Below are 18,632 nucleotides of genomic sequence, written 5' to 3'. Positions count from 1 at the left end.
CCATATTCAACCTTTTGCCACAACACCCCACATCCTTTTAGTTGCAAAAGGTCTAAAGTAACAAGACTGGTGAAGGGACTTGAACACAAGACCTATGGGGAGAGGCTGAGGGAGCTGGGGTTGTTTAGTCTAGAGAAGAGGAGGCTTAGAGGTGACCTCATCACTCTCTATAACTACCTGAAGGGAAGTTATAGCCAGGTGGGGATTGGTCTCTTCTCCCAGGCAGTTAGCAATAGGACAAGGGGGCATGGGCTTAAACTCTGCCAGGGGAAATTTAGGCTGGATATTAGAAAGAAATTCTTTACAGAGAGAGTGGTCAGGCGTTGGAATGGCCTGCCCAGGGAGGTGGTGGACTCACCATCCCTGGAGGTTTTTAAACTGAGATTGGACATGGCACTTAGTGCCATGATCTAGTAAATGGACTGGAGTTGGACCAAGGGTTAGACTTGATCATCTCTGAGGTCTTTTCCAACCCAGTCGATTCTGTGATTCTGTAACAAGTATATATTCTAGTCAGTTGTTTACCAAAGAGGAAAAGTAAATTTTCTGAGCGTGTGGACCAACACAGACAGGATGCAGGAACAACCACAAAACAACAGATGAAATGCAAAGAGTAAATTTATTTTTGTTACCTTGTGAACCAGAGGATCTCTGAAGCAGGACCTGGGCAGAGGCAGAGCTCAGTCCTTGCTAGAGGGTCACCATACCTGCCATTTTCACCTGGATGTCAGGGATTCACACAGGTGTAGTTTACTGCTGTGCTTTGATCTTTCCCACAGCATGGCAGGAATCTCAAGCATGTTCCTTCTATTAGGTGCCTCCAAGTCTATCACAGGCCTATGTTACCTAAACACAGGTGCTCTCATTGTCCAAAACATAAGGCCAAACAACAGTCAGTATGATGTATATGTTTTTTCAAAACCCCAGCTGCAAGTAAGTTGCAAGTCATTTTTATCTTGAAATTTTAACAAATGAAAAAATATGTGATTTTACACTTTCAAGCTGCTGACTAGTGGAAGAGCTGATGGTGTTTTAAAGTACACACCAAACACTTTCTTTTATCATTCACATAATCAAATACCACCTCCTTTTAGAAATCATATTTTGAGATTTGTGGTTTTATTTTTACAAACAGGTATTTTAGCAAATAGGAGGAAACTGTTCAGTTTCTAAGCAAAGTATGACATTATGCTATTGTTTGGTTCCTTCTGGTAGTATGTGCATACAGTCCTGCACTTGGAGGCTACATATCAACATACAACTTCTCGCAGGAATTAGATGAATGTTTTTGTCTTTAATGAAGTATAGAGATGCAACTGTTATTGGGGACACAGTGATTCTGAGTAGAACATGCAAAATTAATGCCATGTGGATAGAGTGATCTTAACCACACCAACGCTTTAAATGACGCAGCACAGGTAGAAAAAGGTCTCTTTTTTTTTTTCTCCTAGTTCTTACAGCAACAGACATTAAAAGGGCTATAAATTTTTAATAAACCATTCTGAACTGTGCCAAAAATGGCATTTTTTCTGTAGTTTCTTTTTGTATGTGTGTGTGCTAAATTGTGTATAAAAAATGTTTCAAAAAGGCTTGATTTCCTATTCTTTTTTTCCAGTGGCTCTGTTATTCTGAATCTGCTCTCAAAAGTTCCCAGAAATAAAAATAACACTTCAAATCTATTCTCTAGAGACTGTCAGCAAAAAGGCAGCATAGTGTAAATTCACTATCATTATAATGACTATAAAAAGAAAAATTGCTAACAATACTCTTGACAATACTGGTTCTTCATGTGTTTTACTACCTGCAAAGTAACTAGCTAATTCATCATACTAAATCATATAATTTGTACATATTTCAATAACAAATTAAAAGAGACACCACCAAGTTTATGGAATAGCAGTGACCTATTTTATTTTACATTTTTTCTTTTTTATTTTTTTTCCCCTGGATTTCATGTGTAGCATTGAGTAGTTTTGGCTGTTTTTCAACAAGAAAGGAGAGAATTGTTTTTTTAAGAGACTAATAAATAAATTCATGGCATAAGTATCTTTTGTTTCTGTACATAAGAAAGAAGCAAGCAGCATACAAAAGTCCTTTTTGTGGAGAGTAAAGGTTTTGTTGTTTTCGGTATTTTATCACACTTTTTTTTTTACAAGGTACTCTCTCATTTCAGAGCGTCTTTGCCAGGGAGAAACATCCACTGAAAGCGAGCTTCCTGAAGGACATCCCGCTGAACAGTTTGCAGGTTTACTTCATGGCTCATCACCTGCCTGTGACCCACCTGATAACCCGCTCCAGCTGTACAGCAAAACAAACCAGTGCAGTGGCCCACTGGAAAAAAGCCTTTTGAGCAAGAGCACAGTGCAGCAGATACAGACATGGAAAGAAAGCAACGCTGATCCTCCTGTTAAGAAAAAAAAGCCACCAGTTGTAAACCGAACCATATTTCATACTAAAACTAAACCAGTAGAAAACCATACATTGGTTGGCACATCAGCAAGGATAAGTGAACAGTGGGTTATTACGACTGGGGGATTTGTGGAGCGAGCGTGCACGCTTGGGAGAATACGATCTTTACCAAAGGCTTTGCTTGAAATGCATTTGTGCAAAAATGTTTCGAAGTCTGATTCCAATCTTATCACACATCCACCAAATGACAAAAAAGCAAAAAGCAACTGGAGTGAACCCACACCAAGTCAACAGTGCTCCAAAGGGAATTCGGAGAGAACACCTTCCTTCACATCAGAATGGGAAGAAGTAAGTTTTGTTCATTTTTAAGTACAAGCAAATATATGGTATTGTGTAAATGCTGTTACTGTTTTCAGTTTCAGAGATGGAATAAAAAGTGAATCTTCCACACTGCAAATCCTCAGAGAGTATGTCATAGTGTGATGCGTGGTAGTTTGACAGCTGGCACAAAATGTAATGCATTTCATTTCAAAACGCTGCACACTTAGTGAAGTCCATGGTTTCCATAGTGAATGAAGTTAACCGGAAGTAATTCTACAATGTGTTGTTACATAGAAATTATTTTCTACTAAAGCCCTCATGGCTGACACTATTAAAGTTGGTATAATTCTTTGTAGCTATGCCCATTATTTACATATTTTTAATTATTTCCCACCATGGCAATGCCCACCAACAAGAGACAAGGAGAACCTAAGAGTTTTAGGTTGATTATGCATTTTACAAACCCTCCCTATGTAACCTATCCTCTAACTGTTAATGTAGCCTGTGTACATGATGCTCGACATATACCTGACTTGTGTGAAGTGGGAATGAACTATAGCTACAATGAATTTGGGACTATTAAAAGAAATGTCCACACTGAGTTTGTAGTGCACAGGCTTGCTGATACAAGAGCCTTTATTTTAGTTTTAGAACTAGATATAAAACATTTTTAGACACCTATTCTTTTTTTCCTGTGATACATTTCAGGAATGTAAATGATTTTTCGTAGACACAAAAGTTCCCTCCTTACTGAGGTAAAGTGAGAGTGGGAAATGTTTATATCCTTACTGTTATTACAGAGAAGCAAGTATTTCTCTTCAAAATTACTACTATGGGGAAATGTATGTATCTCCAGAGTGCCATTTCATTTTGGAAAGAATCCAGAACTTGTTTGTGTGATTGGTTATTTTTCTAGAGAAAGGTTTCCAGCTCATCTAATGTCTGATATGATAGGGCATTTGAAGGTAATTTTTGTTGTAAAGCAGATACTTTCTCAGTGAAAAGGTACTTAGAATCAGGTTTTGATCATAATAACCGGGATGCATTGTTATGAAATCCTGAAATGAGTCAAGTCCAAGTTTGCCTTTTTAGGGGGACATTAATATTAGATAATACTTAAGAGTAAGAAAAATGTAGTTTATTGAAATCAAAACAAAAAAAAACTGAATAAATTCTAAATCTGCAGATCCTGACATAATTACCAGATTTTCTCCTGTCACAAGTGACAAATACATATTTTTAAAAAGGACACAGTTTTCTTAATAGTCTTAATATTAAGCTCAGTAAAACCTGGTTCTCTGCGACTCTCTTCTTAGACAACACCAGCCTTTTGATTCACTTTTTGTTTTGTCATGTTCTTACAGAAAATTAGAAAGGTGTAATAGTTTTGATATAGTAAGTTCAATGTAGGTTAGAAATACGCAAGTGAGTTTTGGAATCAATGCAGTGCTGTTTCACAAACACTATCATTCTGCGGCATGTGGGGACATAGATGTGTTTAATTTCTATTCAGTGGTCTTGGGGCATGTGGAAAAAAGTGATACAGGAAATTCTCTGGAAATCTTAAGTGAACAATTGCTTTAGTACTTTATAACACACAAAACAATGTTCTTATGCATTAGTATTTCTGCTTAAATAGACCTTTAGTGATTCACAGTTATCATCAAATTAAATGAGCCTATAAAATTAAAATCCATTCTGTAACATACTTGAACAGATGCATTTTCCTCCTTTGTATTTATATACTGAAATATGACAAAGTACAAGGTGTTTCAAAAAGATGGACCTAGTTTCAAAGCCTTGTGATTTCAAATTGTGTCCGTCTTTTTGATACACCCTGTAGTTTCAAAGAATGAGATATACCTAGATGACCAGAGTCATCAGTACGAAAGGAACTGTACTGTATAAAAAGAAATACTAATCTCTAGCTTTAGCTTTTGGTAGCATACAAATGTTGCAAAATAAAAATCAAAGTGCAGAAATTGTCTGTCTTTGATTTTTGCATTCTCCAATATTGATTGTTGTTTTCCTAATGAGAGTAATAATGCCATAAATGTATGCATCAAAACCTGAAGTTAAATAACAAAGATGAGGCCCATCAATTGTTTTCACTTTTCTCTCTTTGTAGATTGATAAAATCATGAGTTCAATAGATGCTGGAATTACTACTGGACTGGGAGAGATGAACGATCACACTACAAGTAAGGAAAAACAACTAACTATTGTTAGATTTTTACTTAACTGTCTATAGCAAAACTGGGAAAAAGATAATGCCAAGTAACCCACTGTGTTGAAATCATTTGTAGGTATTTGAATAACCATGCACAGAACTGATGTTGTTTACTGTGAGAGATGCTTTAGGCCCAGTATCCTGGAGCTGTGACTTTAAATAATATATTGGAGTCATTAATGTTATTTTGAAGTCTTACCAGAAAAAAATGTTCTATTAATGCATTTGTGCTGAATCCTTTCTGCTAGGGAGATATTTTCCAATCTTTTTCAGCTGAGTTTTTGTTTAGAATAATGGGACCTTGAGTATATATAATCCAGTAGCTGCTGACACTTTTTAAAGCATTATATAATCAAATGCTGCTTCAAGCAAATATTTGGCACAGGGCTGAAAGTGTTGCTGACAGCCAGTGGCTGGTGTTAGCAATGATGGGAAAATTTTCAAACCTTCACTACCGTGGTGAATTCTAAGAATTCTTTAAGTCATGGCTAGACTGTTGGTGTGTCAGCATAAACCTACACAATTGTGATGATAAGAATTTTGAAAGTATTTTACTATATCTTCTTCCTAACTCATGGAAAGAATAATTTGGTCTAGAGGCAAAAATATGTAAACTCCCCTGTACTGGTACATCCCTGCTAGCAAGTGCATGCAATTACTTGGGTTTATGTATTGGGCAAGAGATGATGTACCTTATGGCTTGAACATATTAAAAAAAAAGGTATTTTAACAACAATCCATTTCATGGGGCAGTATGTCTGTGCAGGACAAGGCTGTGTCTTAAAGTTGACACAGCTATTTTAACAGCAGCTGGAGAGTGAGAAGGGAATCTAGGAAAAAGAGAAAATAATGTATTTGAATACAAACATAATTACAGATAAAACAAGCAGATTCAGTTTATTTTTTTTTCTAAAGAGTAAAAGGCAATATCATGTAAAGTACAAGGCATGTTTTCCTGGCAGTCTGCTTTTTTCTTTCTGAAACTTGCAGTGTTGGAAGGAAGATCTATTCATAGAGAAACTCTAGGTTGGGAGATAGTTATTAATTTTGGAAGATATTCTAAGTAATTCAGGGTTTGCTGCTTTTTATTTTTTATCATGGTAGTGAACAGGCACCAAATAGCATCCATTAAGCATCCATTAAGAAGTTGCAGAGCAGGTAAGGGCTATGAAAAGGAGACAAAAGCAACAGTATGCACACACTATCTTTCATAACTTAGTGATCTGTAAGTGATACACTATCCCTTCCCATGACTGACCGCTGCTTTTCTTTTTCTACTTTTTTCTTTTAAGATCAGAAAATATCTCACAGCTCTTGTCATCAGCCATCTTGTGGCTTTTACTGCATGCATTATTTTTCTTGGCATTCAAATGTGGCATTTGGTTCTCCACATCTTTCAGTTGGCAGGAGATACACTCTTTCCTTCGCTTCTGTTCCCAGAGGGGACTCTGAGTCCCAACTTTTTTTCTATTCGGTAGGCAGCTTCCTGCAAACCAACATATTTTCTTTTCTGTCAACTTCTTAATGGTCTTTAGCTAGTTTAGAATGATGATCTGATTTTGCTCTTAATGAAAAAATTGTGCTCTATACTATTAATCAAAATACAAATGCTTTTCTTTAAATTTAACCAATTTTGCTGTATATGGAAACTGCAATAAAGATATGTCTTTCTGCTGTGGAGCTGGCTATATGCAGCTTTACATGTATGTTTTCTACTTTTCATTCCTTTATGCCTTTTCCAGGTCCAGTCAAACACAGTTTAGGCAGCAAAGCAAAGGGAACTATTATAATATGAAATGTATTAAATGCACTGTACTAAACATCTTATACTTCAAATATATTCTTTTTTTTTTTCTTAACAAAGTGATAGGGTTATCTAGCAGAAAATAAGGAGTCTTTATTTCTCTCCATTAGAAGACTGGAGTAATCAATCAAGTGTAGTTTTATTACAGTGTTATTTAGATACATAACAACAGATTTTCCTTGACATAAAATTTTATCTTGTGTTAATTACCACTTATTAACTACCACAAGGCAATACAAGGGTTTTTCTTCCTGGTAATACAACCTGAGATATTTTTTTAATAGGTCTTTGGCCCCAGTGAAGAGATTACTTTGAAGTTTTCTGCCTAAATCAGTTTTGTGTGTGTGTGCTTCTTCTTTTTAGGCTTCTATAGTTTATTGGCAAGAAACATTTCAGGTGCCTCAGTGTTCCTCAAAGGTGCCTCACATAGCCCCTGTTTAATTACTTACAGATGTCTAATTACTTACAGCATTGTTGGCATCGCTTTGTGTTTACCTTAGGGCTTTATCTGCCTATGTGTTGTAGTACTGAGGACCTAAATTCCATCTCAGAACTTCTTGTTCACCTCCTCTCCTCTCTTTCCTGGCTCTGTGCTAAGCATAACACAGCCAAATGTAGAGATCTATCCTGTGCTTAGGAGCAAAGATTACCTATATGGTATCAAGTAATATAATTTTGCAATACTTCATCAGTTTTTATATAAATATATGAGTTTTGTTAGCTTTACTTGAATATATATGTAAAATGATTATCGAGTCGAGGTTAAAAACAATGTATTTAATGTTCAGAGTGTACAATTCAAAGAGATTTCTCTTAGTGCTGAACTGAAAACATCTAGATTATTGAGCACTATATTCAGGAAACTTTAGTTTTCTCATCTAAAAACCTTTTAGCAAACAGTAAAATTCCTGATAACACTGAAAAGCAAATGTATCTTGCTATGGAATCCTTCATTTATGTATTTACTTAGTCCTGTAACTAATATTATACTTCAGTGTCTTATGAAAAAAAAAAATTTTGTTTTGTAAAATATATATATATATATATATATATATATAGATATATATATATATTTGGTTTGTAAAATCAAATATCTATTAAGTTCAAGCACAAATAATCTACAAGGCATGAAAAGCTTTTTATACTACATAGTATCTCATTCTCAGTGAAAAATATTTGAGAGGAAATATCATAGAAATACAGAATAGTTTAGGTTGGAAAGGACCTTAAAGATCATCTAATCCAACCCCCCTGGCATGGGCAGGGACACCTTCCACTAGACCAGGTTGCCCATCCAGCATGGTCTAAAACACTTCCAGGCATGGGTCATCCACAACTTCTCTGGGCAGCCTGTTCCAGTGCCTCACCACCCTCATGGTGAAGAATTTCTTCCGTATATCTAACTTAAGTCTACACTCTTTGATTTTAAAACCATTACCCCTTGTCCTAGAACTACATGCCTTTGCAAAAAGTCCCTCTCTGTCTTTCTTGGAGGTTCCCTTTAGGTACTGGGAGGCTGCTACAAGATCACTGCAAAGCTTTCTCTTCCCCAAGTTGAACAACCCTAAATCTCTCAGCTTCTCTTTGTAGGGGGAGGTTCTCCAGCCCTCTGATCATCGTTGTGGCCTTTCTCTGGACTCACTCCAACCGCTCTATGTCCTTCTTATGTTGGAGGCCCCAGAGCTGAACACAGTACTCCAGGTGGGGTCTCATGAAAGCAGAGTAGAGGGGGAGAATCACCTCCCTTCACCTACTGGTCACGATTCTTTTGATGAAGCAGAGGATATAGTTGGCTTTCTGGGCTGCAAGCACATGTTGCAAGGTTGTGTTGACTTTCTCATCCATCAACTCCCCCAAGTCTTTCTCTTCAGGGCTGTTCTCTGCCCAACCTGTATTTCTGCTTGGGAACGCCCTGAGCCATGTGCAGGACCTTGCACTTGGCCTTCTTGAACTTCATGATGTTTGCACATGCACAGCTCTCAAGCCTATGAAGGTCCCTCTGGATGGTGGCACTGCTACCCTCTAGCATGTTGACCACACCACATAGCTTGTTGTCGTCAGCAAGCTTTCTGTGGGTGCACTCAATCCTCTTGTCCATGTGGCTGACAAAGTGCCAGGCACAGTACCGACTCCTGAGGAACTTTACTCATCACTGGTCTCCACTTGGACATCAAGCGATTGACTGCAACTCTGTGAGTGCGACCATCCAGCCAGTATGTCATACACTGATAACTCAATAGCTATATTTAAAATTAGACAATTATGACATCTTGTGATGAAATTTTTGAGCAGATTTATGGGAACTTTGGACCTTATTTTCCTACTGGTGAAATCTGGAAAGACTTCCTTTAGATGTCCAGCAGACTTTCTTAAAAGCAATTACAGGAGCAGTGAAAGGAGAGAATCAGAACTAGCTGAGTATGGTCATGAGGACTTCATCCACAGCATGCATTCAGAAACAAAAAAAATAAAGCAGAGCTTTCAGTTTGGTAGCAGTACAGCTACTGGAGGAGAAAACTTGACACTGCAGAGAGGAAGATGGCTGCTGATGTCCTCTGAGAGCATGTAGCATTCAACATCTGAATAGCTTACCAGTAAAATCAGAAGCAAGGGTGCTGATCAGGGACAAAGTAAGAACTAATCCCAGTGATAACAGACAAAAAAACCCACTAGCCCGAAGAGTACAAGATCCCTGTTACTGAGAGGAAATAAAAGATGGTACTAACTAGTGACCTTCTGCTCATAGTGGTGTGGGGACATATGCACCACCTGACGCATTATGGCTGGTGTGTTTCTTCACAAGAGCCCAAATTTGTCAGGTTGCAAGGGATTCTACCAATAGCTAGTACATAATAAAGAATACTAACTATACTGCCAAGAATGATCCTAATCAAATCAAAAGTGCTTATGTGCCTCTGTGGCAATGGATAAAGCGGTTCGAGATTCAAGAGATATTGTTGACTCTCCTGTCACATCCAAGTCAAGCATCAGTCAGATACACCCTAAATATAACTACATGGTTTCTATTCTGAGAGAACTTTAAATTAAGAACCATGTGGCAAGGACAAAAATCTTCATCTTTAATAATGAAAATTTGACATAGGTCTCACCACTGAGAAAAACAGGATTATTTGGAACAGGATTAAAGAAATTACTAAACAAAGAATCCTGGGCCAGATGTCTTAGCTGTTTGTATGCTAATGGTAGAAGAAAGAGGAACAAAGAAGAATTAATGAGGAATAGACAAGAATTAATTGAAGATTATGACAAAATTTGCATTCCAGACAGTTTATTATTTATATTCCAATAATAGACCAGTCATGCAGAGGATATAACTGCTTCAGTAAGAAGGGAAGAAGAGAGGAAATGTTGGCTTGTTTTTCAAAAATATAATGATTGCTTTGAGATCTCGAAAATAGGGTTAGTTAGAGTTATTAAACATCTGTTGGTATCCAGGAAAGCAGAAAAGAACATGGTTGTTCTTGGTACATATTCAAAGCCATTGGTCTTGATAGTAAGGGGAGATTTTAGTTATCACAGCACTTGGTGGGATAGAAATTACATTGACAGACTGCCCAGGGGAAAAAAAAAGTCTTAAGACAGTAGATGTCAATGAATTCAGATGAGTTATTTAAAAAAACCTCTAGGGTGTAAGTTAAAGAGAAATCTGTGTGTTCTTCAAGAGAACACTATTAAAGAACACAGTACAAGCTTTACCAATGTGAAGAAAAGAAGTGTAAAAGGCCAGCTTGGGTAAACTGTTATATTTTCTTCCACCTTAGATATAATGTGGAAAATTTCTGTATTTACTAAGCGTGGTAGGATTACACATGCATGTAGAGACAAGTCAGAAGTGCCAAAGTACTCAGTGAGATGCAGCTAGCAAGAGAAATGAAGATTTAATATAACGTAATAGTACATTAATAAGGAGGAGAAGAACAAAGAAATCTTTGGCACCTAAGAGAGGTACTGCAGGAAAGGAAAAGCTGCTCATAGTAGGTGCAGAGAAGGCAAAATGTACAATGACTTTTTATCACTCATTTACTAAAAGGTTGCCGGCAAGCAGGAGGCAAGCACAGCTAATCCTAGGGCTAGAATCTCAGTTGTAGATAAGGAAAGAAGAGGTTATATAGGTTAGATATCTTAAAATTGGTTTCATGTACTTCATTTTGTGTTACATAACTGTCTGGAAAACTTAGACCTGTTGTGTATTTCTCTGAGAATTCTTGGAGGATAGATGGAGTACCAACAGACTAAAAGAGAATGATGTAGAACTTACCTTTAAAAGGGGAAATGAAGGATAGTGAGGGGAATTATTTTCCGTTCAAAGAAAAGTCACTGAACAGATAAACTACTTAAATTAGCTAGAAAATAGTAAAGAAATAAGTGTGTCCAGGCGAGTTTTGAATGTCTCCAGAGAAGGAGACTCCACAACCTCCCTGGGCAGCCTGTTCCAGTGCTCTGTTACCCTCCCTGTGAAGAAGTTTCTTGTCATGTTTAAGTGGAACCTCCTGTGTTCCAGTTTGTACCCACTGCCCCTTGTCCTATCGTTGGTTGTCACCAAGAAGAGCCTGGCTCCATCCCCGTGACACTCAGACTTTACATATTTATAAACATATTTATAAACATTAATGAGGTCACCCCTCAGTCTCCTCCAAGTTAAAGAGACCCAGCTCCCTCAGCCTTTCCTCATAAGGGAGATGCTTCACTCCCCTAATCATCTTTGGCTCTGCACTGTAAACTGCATTGAATGCAGGGAGATTGTAACCTCTGTTACATTAAGCAGAGTCTTAAATACTTCTGGGTATTTGCCAGAATTAAAAAAAAAAAAATGATGGTTGGGGTATAACTGACCTTGACGTGAGTCATCTGAATGGATTAGGTCACTGGTTTAAGTCACTTTGAGCCTATTTTGTAATGATTCTGTGACTACTGTGATAACATGATTTAGATGGCACCTGTCTACAAGGTAGAGTTTAAGAAATGGAACAGCTGTCTTTTTCTTGGCATAGCAGATACTTATACTGATTAGTAACATACATTTCACAAAGGATTTAGAAAAGCTAATATGTTTAAATATCAGCCATCTGCACTTCTCTGGTAAAAAGAAGAAACATTTCAATTTTGTATTTTCTTTTACCTAATTATAAACAATTTTTTCTACAATAAAAAAAGTCTTTCAAGGCACACATAGCAGTATTTCTGTGTTGATTGGAGCCCAGTAGCTGTTCAGAGGTGTGTGATTCAGAATTTACTTACATTTGCAAGTCACTTGAAAGGGAATAATCAAGAAATAACCTACTTCAGATAACTTTTTTTTTTTTAACATGGGTAATGGATATCAAATCATTATCATGATTGAAGTAAGAATTGTTTCAAGTCAGAGCAATTAAAATAATGACAAGGAAGATAATTGTTGAAGGTCATTGCATACCAAAATAATCAGTTTAGGACTGTGCTGGGCTTTTGAGAGAGCCACTTCTGTCAAATATGTTCTGGCACATGGAGGGTGATTTACAGATTTATAATTCTGCTAATCAATAGTTCTTTTTTGGATACTCTCTGTAAATGGCACTGTCCAGGACTTGTGTGTACAAGTGCAGTCTAGTTGGGATTTCTTTGGTCAGCTCAGCCAGTACCTATCATTGAGTGCCTTCATTGTTCCACCTAGAGACATACAGGGTACAGTTTACTGAATTATCTTCAGTTTCTTGTTCCACATTTTTGTCTTGGAACATAATATATTGGTGAGCCTTTTTCTGACAGCCGAAATAAGCAAATTTGTTATTACATTTAGCAAGTTTGGATTTTACAAAGATTATTTGTTGCCCTTTTGTGAGAACAGTGCCTTTCCCTATGCTTAGAGATAATCCTAGCATCACATTCAGTATCTATGTCTAAATATCAATATCAAGACTTCAAACTTTGCTCACTGAGGCTACTTGAGTAAGTGCCTTTCAAAGATGAATGCTGCTTGTTAATGGAGGAGGTGTATGCAAGGAAGCTAGAAAAATCTTCGGAAATATTTACTTCAGCAGTATGTATTATCACATCTACAACTTCAGAGAGAGCCATGAGTTGACTCTTCTAGAACTACTTTGAAATCAGAAGGACTCTGGAACACTGACAGCTATGCCTGAGTTGACTCCATGTGAGCCATTTCTCATTTGAAAGTGGCAGAATTGCAGGGGGTTGTGCTGTATTAAGAATAAAAACTACAACTCCACTTTACATCCAGTGTTTCCACAAGCAAGACTTCATTGCTTCTGGATGCACCCACTAAATATATGTTTCTATGTCATGTAGTATGTATTTAATGCCAGGGATTGACAGTTGGTCATGGACCACTGTATTAGACTACATTTTGTGGTGTACCTTCTCTGATCTATCATATCAAGATGAAAGTTGTAGGCAGTCATCACATGAAAGTTATTTTCTTTGTTTATCTTGCTTACTCCACTGATACGACCAAGGCCATTGTTATCAATTATGACTCTTTTGCAGGGTGGGGAAAACTGCGAGAAATTTTACTTTTCCAATTTGTGAAGGACATGAGTTTGAGCACAAAGGTTGGAAAAGTTAAGCAGACGTGACTTCTGCAGACTAGGAAAACATGGAATCCAGAGGGGCCACAGCCAGAAAAGCTGAATGAGAGGAGTAAGAGTTCACATTGTGCTGTGTATGGCTGTAACTTGTAATTGAAATTGTGCAGACCTTTAACTGCCAGAAGCTACATGCTCAGTTTCTTTCTTCCATCTGTTCTTCTGCCCCTACTCAGACATGAAACCTTCATCTTCCCTAGTATGGTTCTGCCTATGAAAGCTAAAATTTCACTCAGAAGTCAAACTTTCTTTTAACAAATGAAGCCTTGTTAGGGTGGCCCTTTTCTGTTTGCTGCCATATGGTTGCAGTTTTGGCAAAGTGGTCTTCCTCCAAAGCTGTTGATATCCTCCCTCCTCCAAGGGCAGAAACAGATAAAATATAAGTACTTAATTAAGGCAGAATTTTAATTAGATATGTGTAGGCAAGTTGGCATAAGGCAGTTTTCACAGTGGTGTGTTATATACTTGAAAGTATATACTTTCATTGCAATTTAGTGTATGTTTTAAAGCAGTTCCTTCCCTTTTTTTTACATCGCTGTGCAGTTAAGCTAAACACTTTGATGTAGTGGATTTAATTCATAGATTTTAATAAAACGAGCCATGCACCCTCTCACAAAGTGGGAGACCTCTTTAGCTTAGTTTTGAATGCAGAACTCGAATTCTGCAATAGCCAACCACAACAATCAGACTGTAAAATAAGGATACCATCATTTCTCTCCCAACTCCCACCTTCTCATTGAAGCTGATATGCTGTGCAAAAAAAAGGACAAAATATCTGTAACATCATAAAGAGGGAAAAAGAAAAAAAGAAAAGGCAGAGGAAACCTGACTCTGTAGCTGATAGAAGAGGAACCCTATGAGAGAAGACAGCTCCAGCAGCTGGTCTCTGCTCCCAATGCTGTTTGATGCCTCCTCAATACAAAATGCATATACAGTTTGAAATTTTTAAACTGCAAGTCTATGAACTCCTTACCATCAGTTATAGGACAGCACTGTAGGGAACAGAGCCACACATTGAGGTTTGATTCTGCACTTTCTTGTATCTTATTAACAACTGCAAAGTGAGTGTGGAATTTTAAGTTGCAAGGGCAGAACTGATGGGGGGAGTTCACATAACAAAAGTCAATATGAGATGTTATGGAAGGCAAAGGTGATTCTTGTTTCAGGCCAAACTGTATTCAGCCACTCATGTTCTCTTGTGCATGTTCATCATGCTCACACTCAATACCCAAAAGCACCAAGGTGTGCATGCAAATGTGGCCAAGTTATCTGTCCATGGTCACTTGTGTGTGACATGGAAGGCTGACTATTGAATTCTCATTGCATCTGCTGATTAGCAATAGCGAACTAATTTTTTGATAGATCCTTAGGAGTCAACAGTTGGTATGGTATGGAACTTTTAGTCCAAAATGTTGTTTGTTCCAGGGGTGCTCATTGTCTTTTCTTCTTTATCTCAGTTATTTTAAGGCCAGAGTCTGTCATCCTATTGGAATAACAGGAAGATGAATAACACCTGCAATGTGCTGTAATGTTATTACTGCCACCCTCTGTAGTATAGGGTCTTCTGCTGATAAATGATGTGTGCTATTGTTTTATCAGAGCACACTACTTGTCTTGACAGACACATTCCTTAGTGTTTTACCATCATCTGTGTCCTTGGTTATCAATACAGACCATACCTTTAACCCTTCATAGCACTGTGTTCTTCTGGTGCTTTCGCACATGCATTTCTATTAATGCAAAATTCATACCAATCTTCATATTTATTTTACAAAGACCTGCATTTTGAATTATTTTAATGGTAATTTAAGTGTGTGTAATCACCTAGACTATAACATAGTAGAGAACAGAAGCCATATAGCTGTAAAATATGTAGAAGAAATATTTTGAGCATTTATTCACTGACAACATGATAGTCATAATGCATTGCATTCCACTGAACTTACCCAAAGATCATATAAATTCTACAGAAGAAATCACGAATAATTGGATTAATGTTTTGTCAACTACTACATTGCAAAAGCCTAAACAAGATATAAAGATGCATCTGTTTTAATGATGCATTGAATCCCAAAACCTTACAGAAGACTGGACAGACGACAGATTAATTGTAGAGCTTTTGGCTATTGTTTTATAATAAATGTAATGCATTTCTTTTGTTTTCTCTAATTCATATATTCCTAGTATACTGGCAATTTTACCCTGTAGTGTCATAAATGTAATATTCGGATATATGCTCTTCATACACCTATTAATCAGAGATGTGCTTGACACTTCTTTATCTGTCCAATCTCTAATGCATTTTCTTTTTACATTTCCACTCTCTGTGTAAGTGCCTAGCAACATATACCTTTCATCTCTGTCCATGCCTTTTGTGTTCAACGTCAGGCTTCTTTTTCAAAGCTGTTAGCAAAGCAATTCAATAATATTCTTAGATTTGAACAAATTATTTCTGTCATATGTCTTCTAGAAGGAATAGAGAAGATTGACAGCAAACAGAGACACTTAAGACAATGGAACTACAATATCATAAATATTGACATTCATCACTGAGTGAATGGATAGCCTAATTCGTGTCAATTTTGTCTGTAGTTCACTTGTGGCCATCAGATTTTGTCATGCTAAATTTAGATAGTCTGCAATAGGACTGTTTGAACAAAGGAATCTTCTACAAACTCTCTTTTAATTGGAGGATTAACATGTAATTTTGAATGACTTAATATACTGAGACTTATTTCCTCACATCAAATGTAATGTTTTAGTGAAATAGTATAGGAGATTCAGACCGCATTCCAGTACTGAATATATTCTCCTTTGGAAAATGTTTAAGCCTTGGCACTCTGGTCAGTTGTACTGTTGTTTCCAAGTAAGCAAACTGTATTTTTTTTCTCACAGAATTAATACAAAAGATGTATTCTTTCTTGGAAAGCATGAAGTAAAATGTTTCTCAGACCTAGAAATCCTTTTTGTTTTTTCTTGTAGAAAGATTTAATCTCAGAAAGAGGAGTGATGCATACTGAATCCCTACCATCTTTTCTTTCATTTAATTATTAACCTGATATCTGATCCTTACATTCTGCTGGTAAATATGGTTAGAATAGAAATCTGTATGACCATACACATAAACAGTTTATGTGCAGTTTGAATATACTACTCAAATATATGAAAATTCAAATACTGTGTAGTTACCACTGTTCTTAGTGCCTTGTTTCACTATTTTAAAAGTATTCTCACATTAAATAATTTCCTGGATTCTGTGGGTAGTAAATGGGTCCCTAACTCTTAAGTGGATTTGAAAACATTTCTGAGGATGATAATGTTAATGCTGAAATCTGTTCTTCCTGGTCAGTTACCTCTTCTGTCAAACCTACCCCTGAAGTCATCAAACTGTACATACTGTATCTTTTTGCAACACAGGGTTGAATATTGCTGATCTGTGCCCATCTAGATAGGAGATAAAAGGATCAGCAACAGTAGATTGCAGACTTCAGAACTTGAAAAAAATGAATTAAACTATTTTTCAAAGTTATTTCCAACAGGACTGAGGTCTTGCCTGTTTCTCCACCCAACCATGACAGTCAGGGGAAGTGCTAATAATCTATGTCACCTGCACAGGGCAGTTTGGCTGGATTTCACAAAGCTAATGCTGGAGTGTTGGTGTGCCTAAAAAGTGGCAAGCTAATGGTGTCCTCGTTCTACAATGCTCTCATAATCATCCTACTGTAATTGCAGAGGTTAAGAGATATTTTTTTAAAGCCATGATAAATGACATGAAAAGAATTATCAGATTACTTGAGAGTTTTAGAAGACACTCACTTAGGTTCAGCTTTTTCCTTGCAGTTTAATCCTAACCTTGCAACTGTATAATCAATTACACCCATGTATATTAATATTTCATTCAACTGATGTCACTAAATTGAACAACATTTGTTCCTTAAAGCAGAATCAAGTTCAATACAGGTTAGAAATGTATGTAGAGTAGGAATTAGCACCTTAGTGAAGTTAAAAAGTGCCTGATGAAAAATGAGGCTTTCACAACCTGTGGCCAGGAAAGACTTTAAAGAGAGCAGAATATTCCTAGCTTCTAAAATAGACTGTATGAAAGCCATAAACTGAATACTAAGGGCAACTCCCAAAAACTTTGCTTGATATCTTTGGTGCTCTTTTGCATGAGAGGATATAGGTGTTACTCTTACCAATATATTAGAGTTAGAGATGTTGTGGCCAGTGAGACTGTGATGAAGTTTATCTTTCACAAATTACATAGAGATCTAAGTCTACTAAAACTGAATTAATAGCAGTTTTTGAAAGTTCAGTTGATTCACGCATGTTTCCTTCTTAATATAGCAGTCTTTAGATTTAAATAGTTATGAATCCTTGGAAGCTCACATTTCTAGTAATCACGAGAGCATCACATGCTAGTTGAAAATCTTTGGCTTATTATAGATTTTACAGAACACAGAATTGTTTCTGATTTTAGTTCCACCTACAGAAAATGAAGTAATTTAGAATATTGTACTAACTAAAGTGTATTAATTTGCTTTCTACCCCAGACTGTTAACCTGAGTTCACAATTATAACACTAGAATCACTATTTTTGTTTCATTGTCACGCGTTCAGTAAGATATTGTATTTGAATGCCTTCAAATCCTTCAGAAATTATTTGCTACATACTACTTAGCACTCCTACTTCATAAGCCGTGATAAAAAGAAGTTCCCAAAATGTTTTTTCTAATTTTATCCACTGCTGCCTTTAGCTCTTTATTTTAGATTGTTGTGTTGTTATGAATCTGAGATAGCTGACGTTAAATTATTGATTGTTAATATGAATTTGCATTAAATGCCAAGAATAGTATTCAGTGTAAAGTTGTGAGTTGTTGTGGTATCTATTTCTAAATTATATTTGTTATTCGTAACTTCATACATGAGTCTCGACCAATATTTTTAAATGAACTCTGCAATTTGACTGTTTTTCTATTTATGGGATGTGATGGACCATCTCAGTTACTTAGTGCTACCTCCATTTTCTGGTAGGCTATTTGAAATATTTTTAGAGCATAATTCCAAAGAATAAATTATCTTGTCGGTACACAAATCCCTCTTTTTGCATAGGAATACAGTGTTCATATAGAGACCAGCCATTCTTCTCAAATTCATGTAAGCAAAAATCCACATTGAGGAAAGTTTTCAAACAGTGAATAGCAAGGGATGTAGCTGAACAGCTCTAGACCAGAATTTAAGAGAATAACTGTACGTGTTGGTTTTG

General features: G+C 36.7%; 1 protein-coding gene across 14 annotated transcripts in view; it reads left to right on the top strand.

Annotated features, from left to right (window-relative positions):
* ANKS1B (ankyrin repeat and sterile alpha motif domain containing 1B) overlaps nucleotides 1-18,632 on the top strand; it is a 436,519-nt gene that overhangs the window by 208,907 nt on the left and 208,980 nt on the right. For all 14 annotated transcript variants that reach the window (XM_065043836.1, XM_065043965.1, XM_065043826.1 and 11 more), the window contains 2 exons: nucleotides 2,174-2,757; nucleotides 4,859-4,931. In XM_065043836.1, the coding sequence (XP_064899908.1) occupies nucleotides 2,174-2,757; nucleotides 4,859-4,931 (657 nt within the window). The remainder of the gene's footprint in view (nucleotides 1-2,173; nucleotides 2,758-4,858; nucleotides 4,932-18,632) is intronic.

This window comes from Columba livia, chromosome 1 (assembly GCF_036013475.1).
Source record: "Columba livia isolate bColLiv1 breed racing homer chromosome 1, bColLiv1.pat.W.v2, whole genome shotgun sequence".
Classification (NCBI taxonomy): domain Eukaryota; kingdom Metazoa; phylum Chordata; class Aves; order Columbiformes; family Columbidae; genus Columba; species Columba livia.
This window is presented reverse-complemented; position numbering and strand designations above follow the sequence as displayed.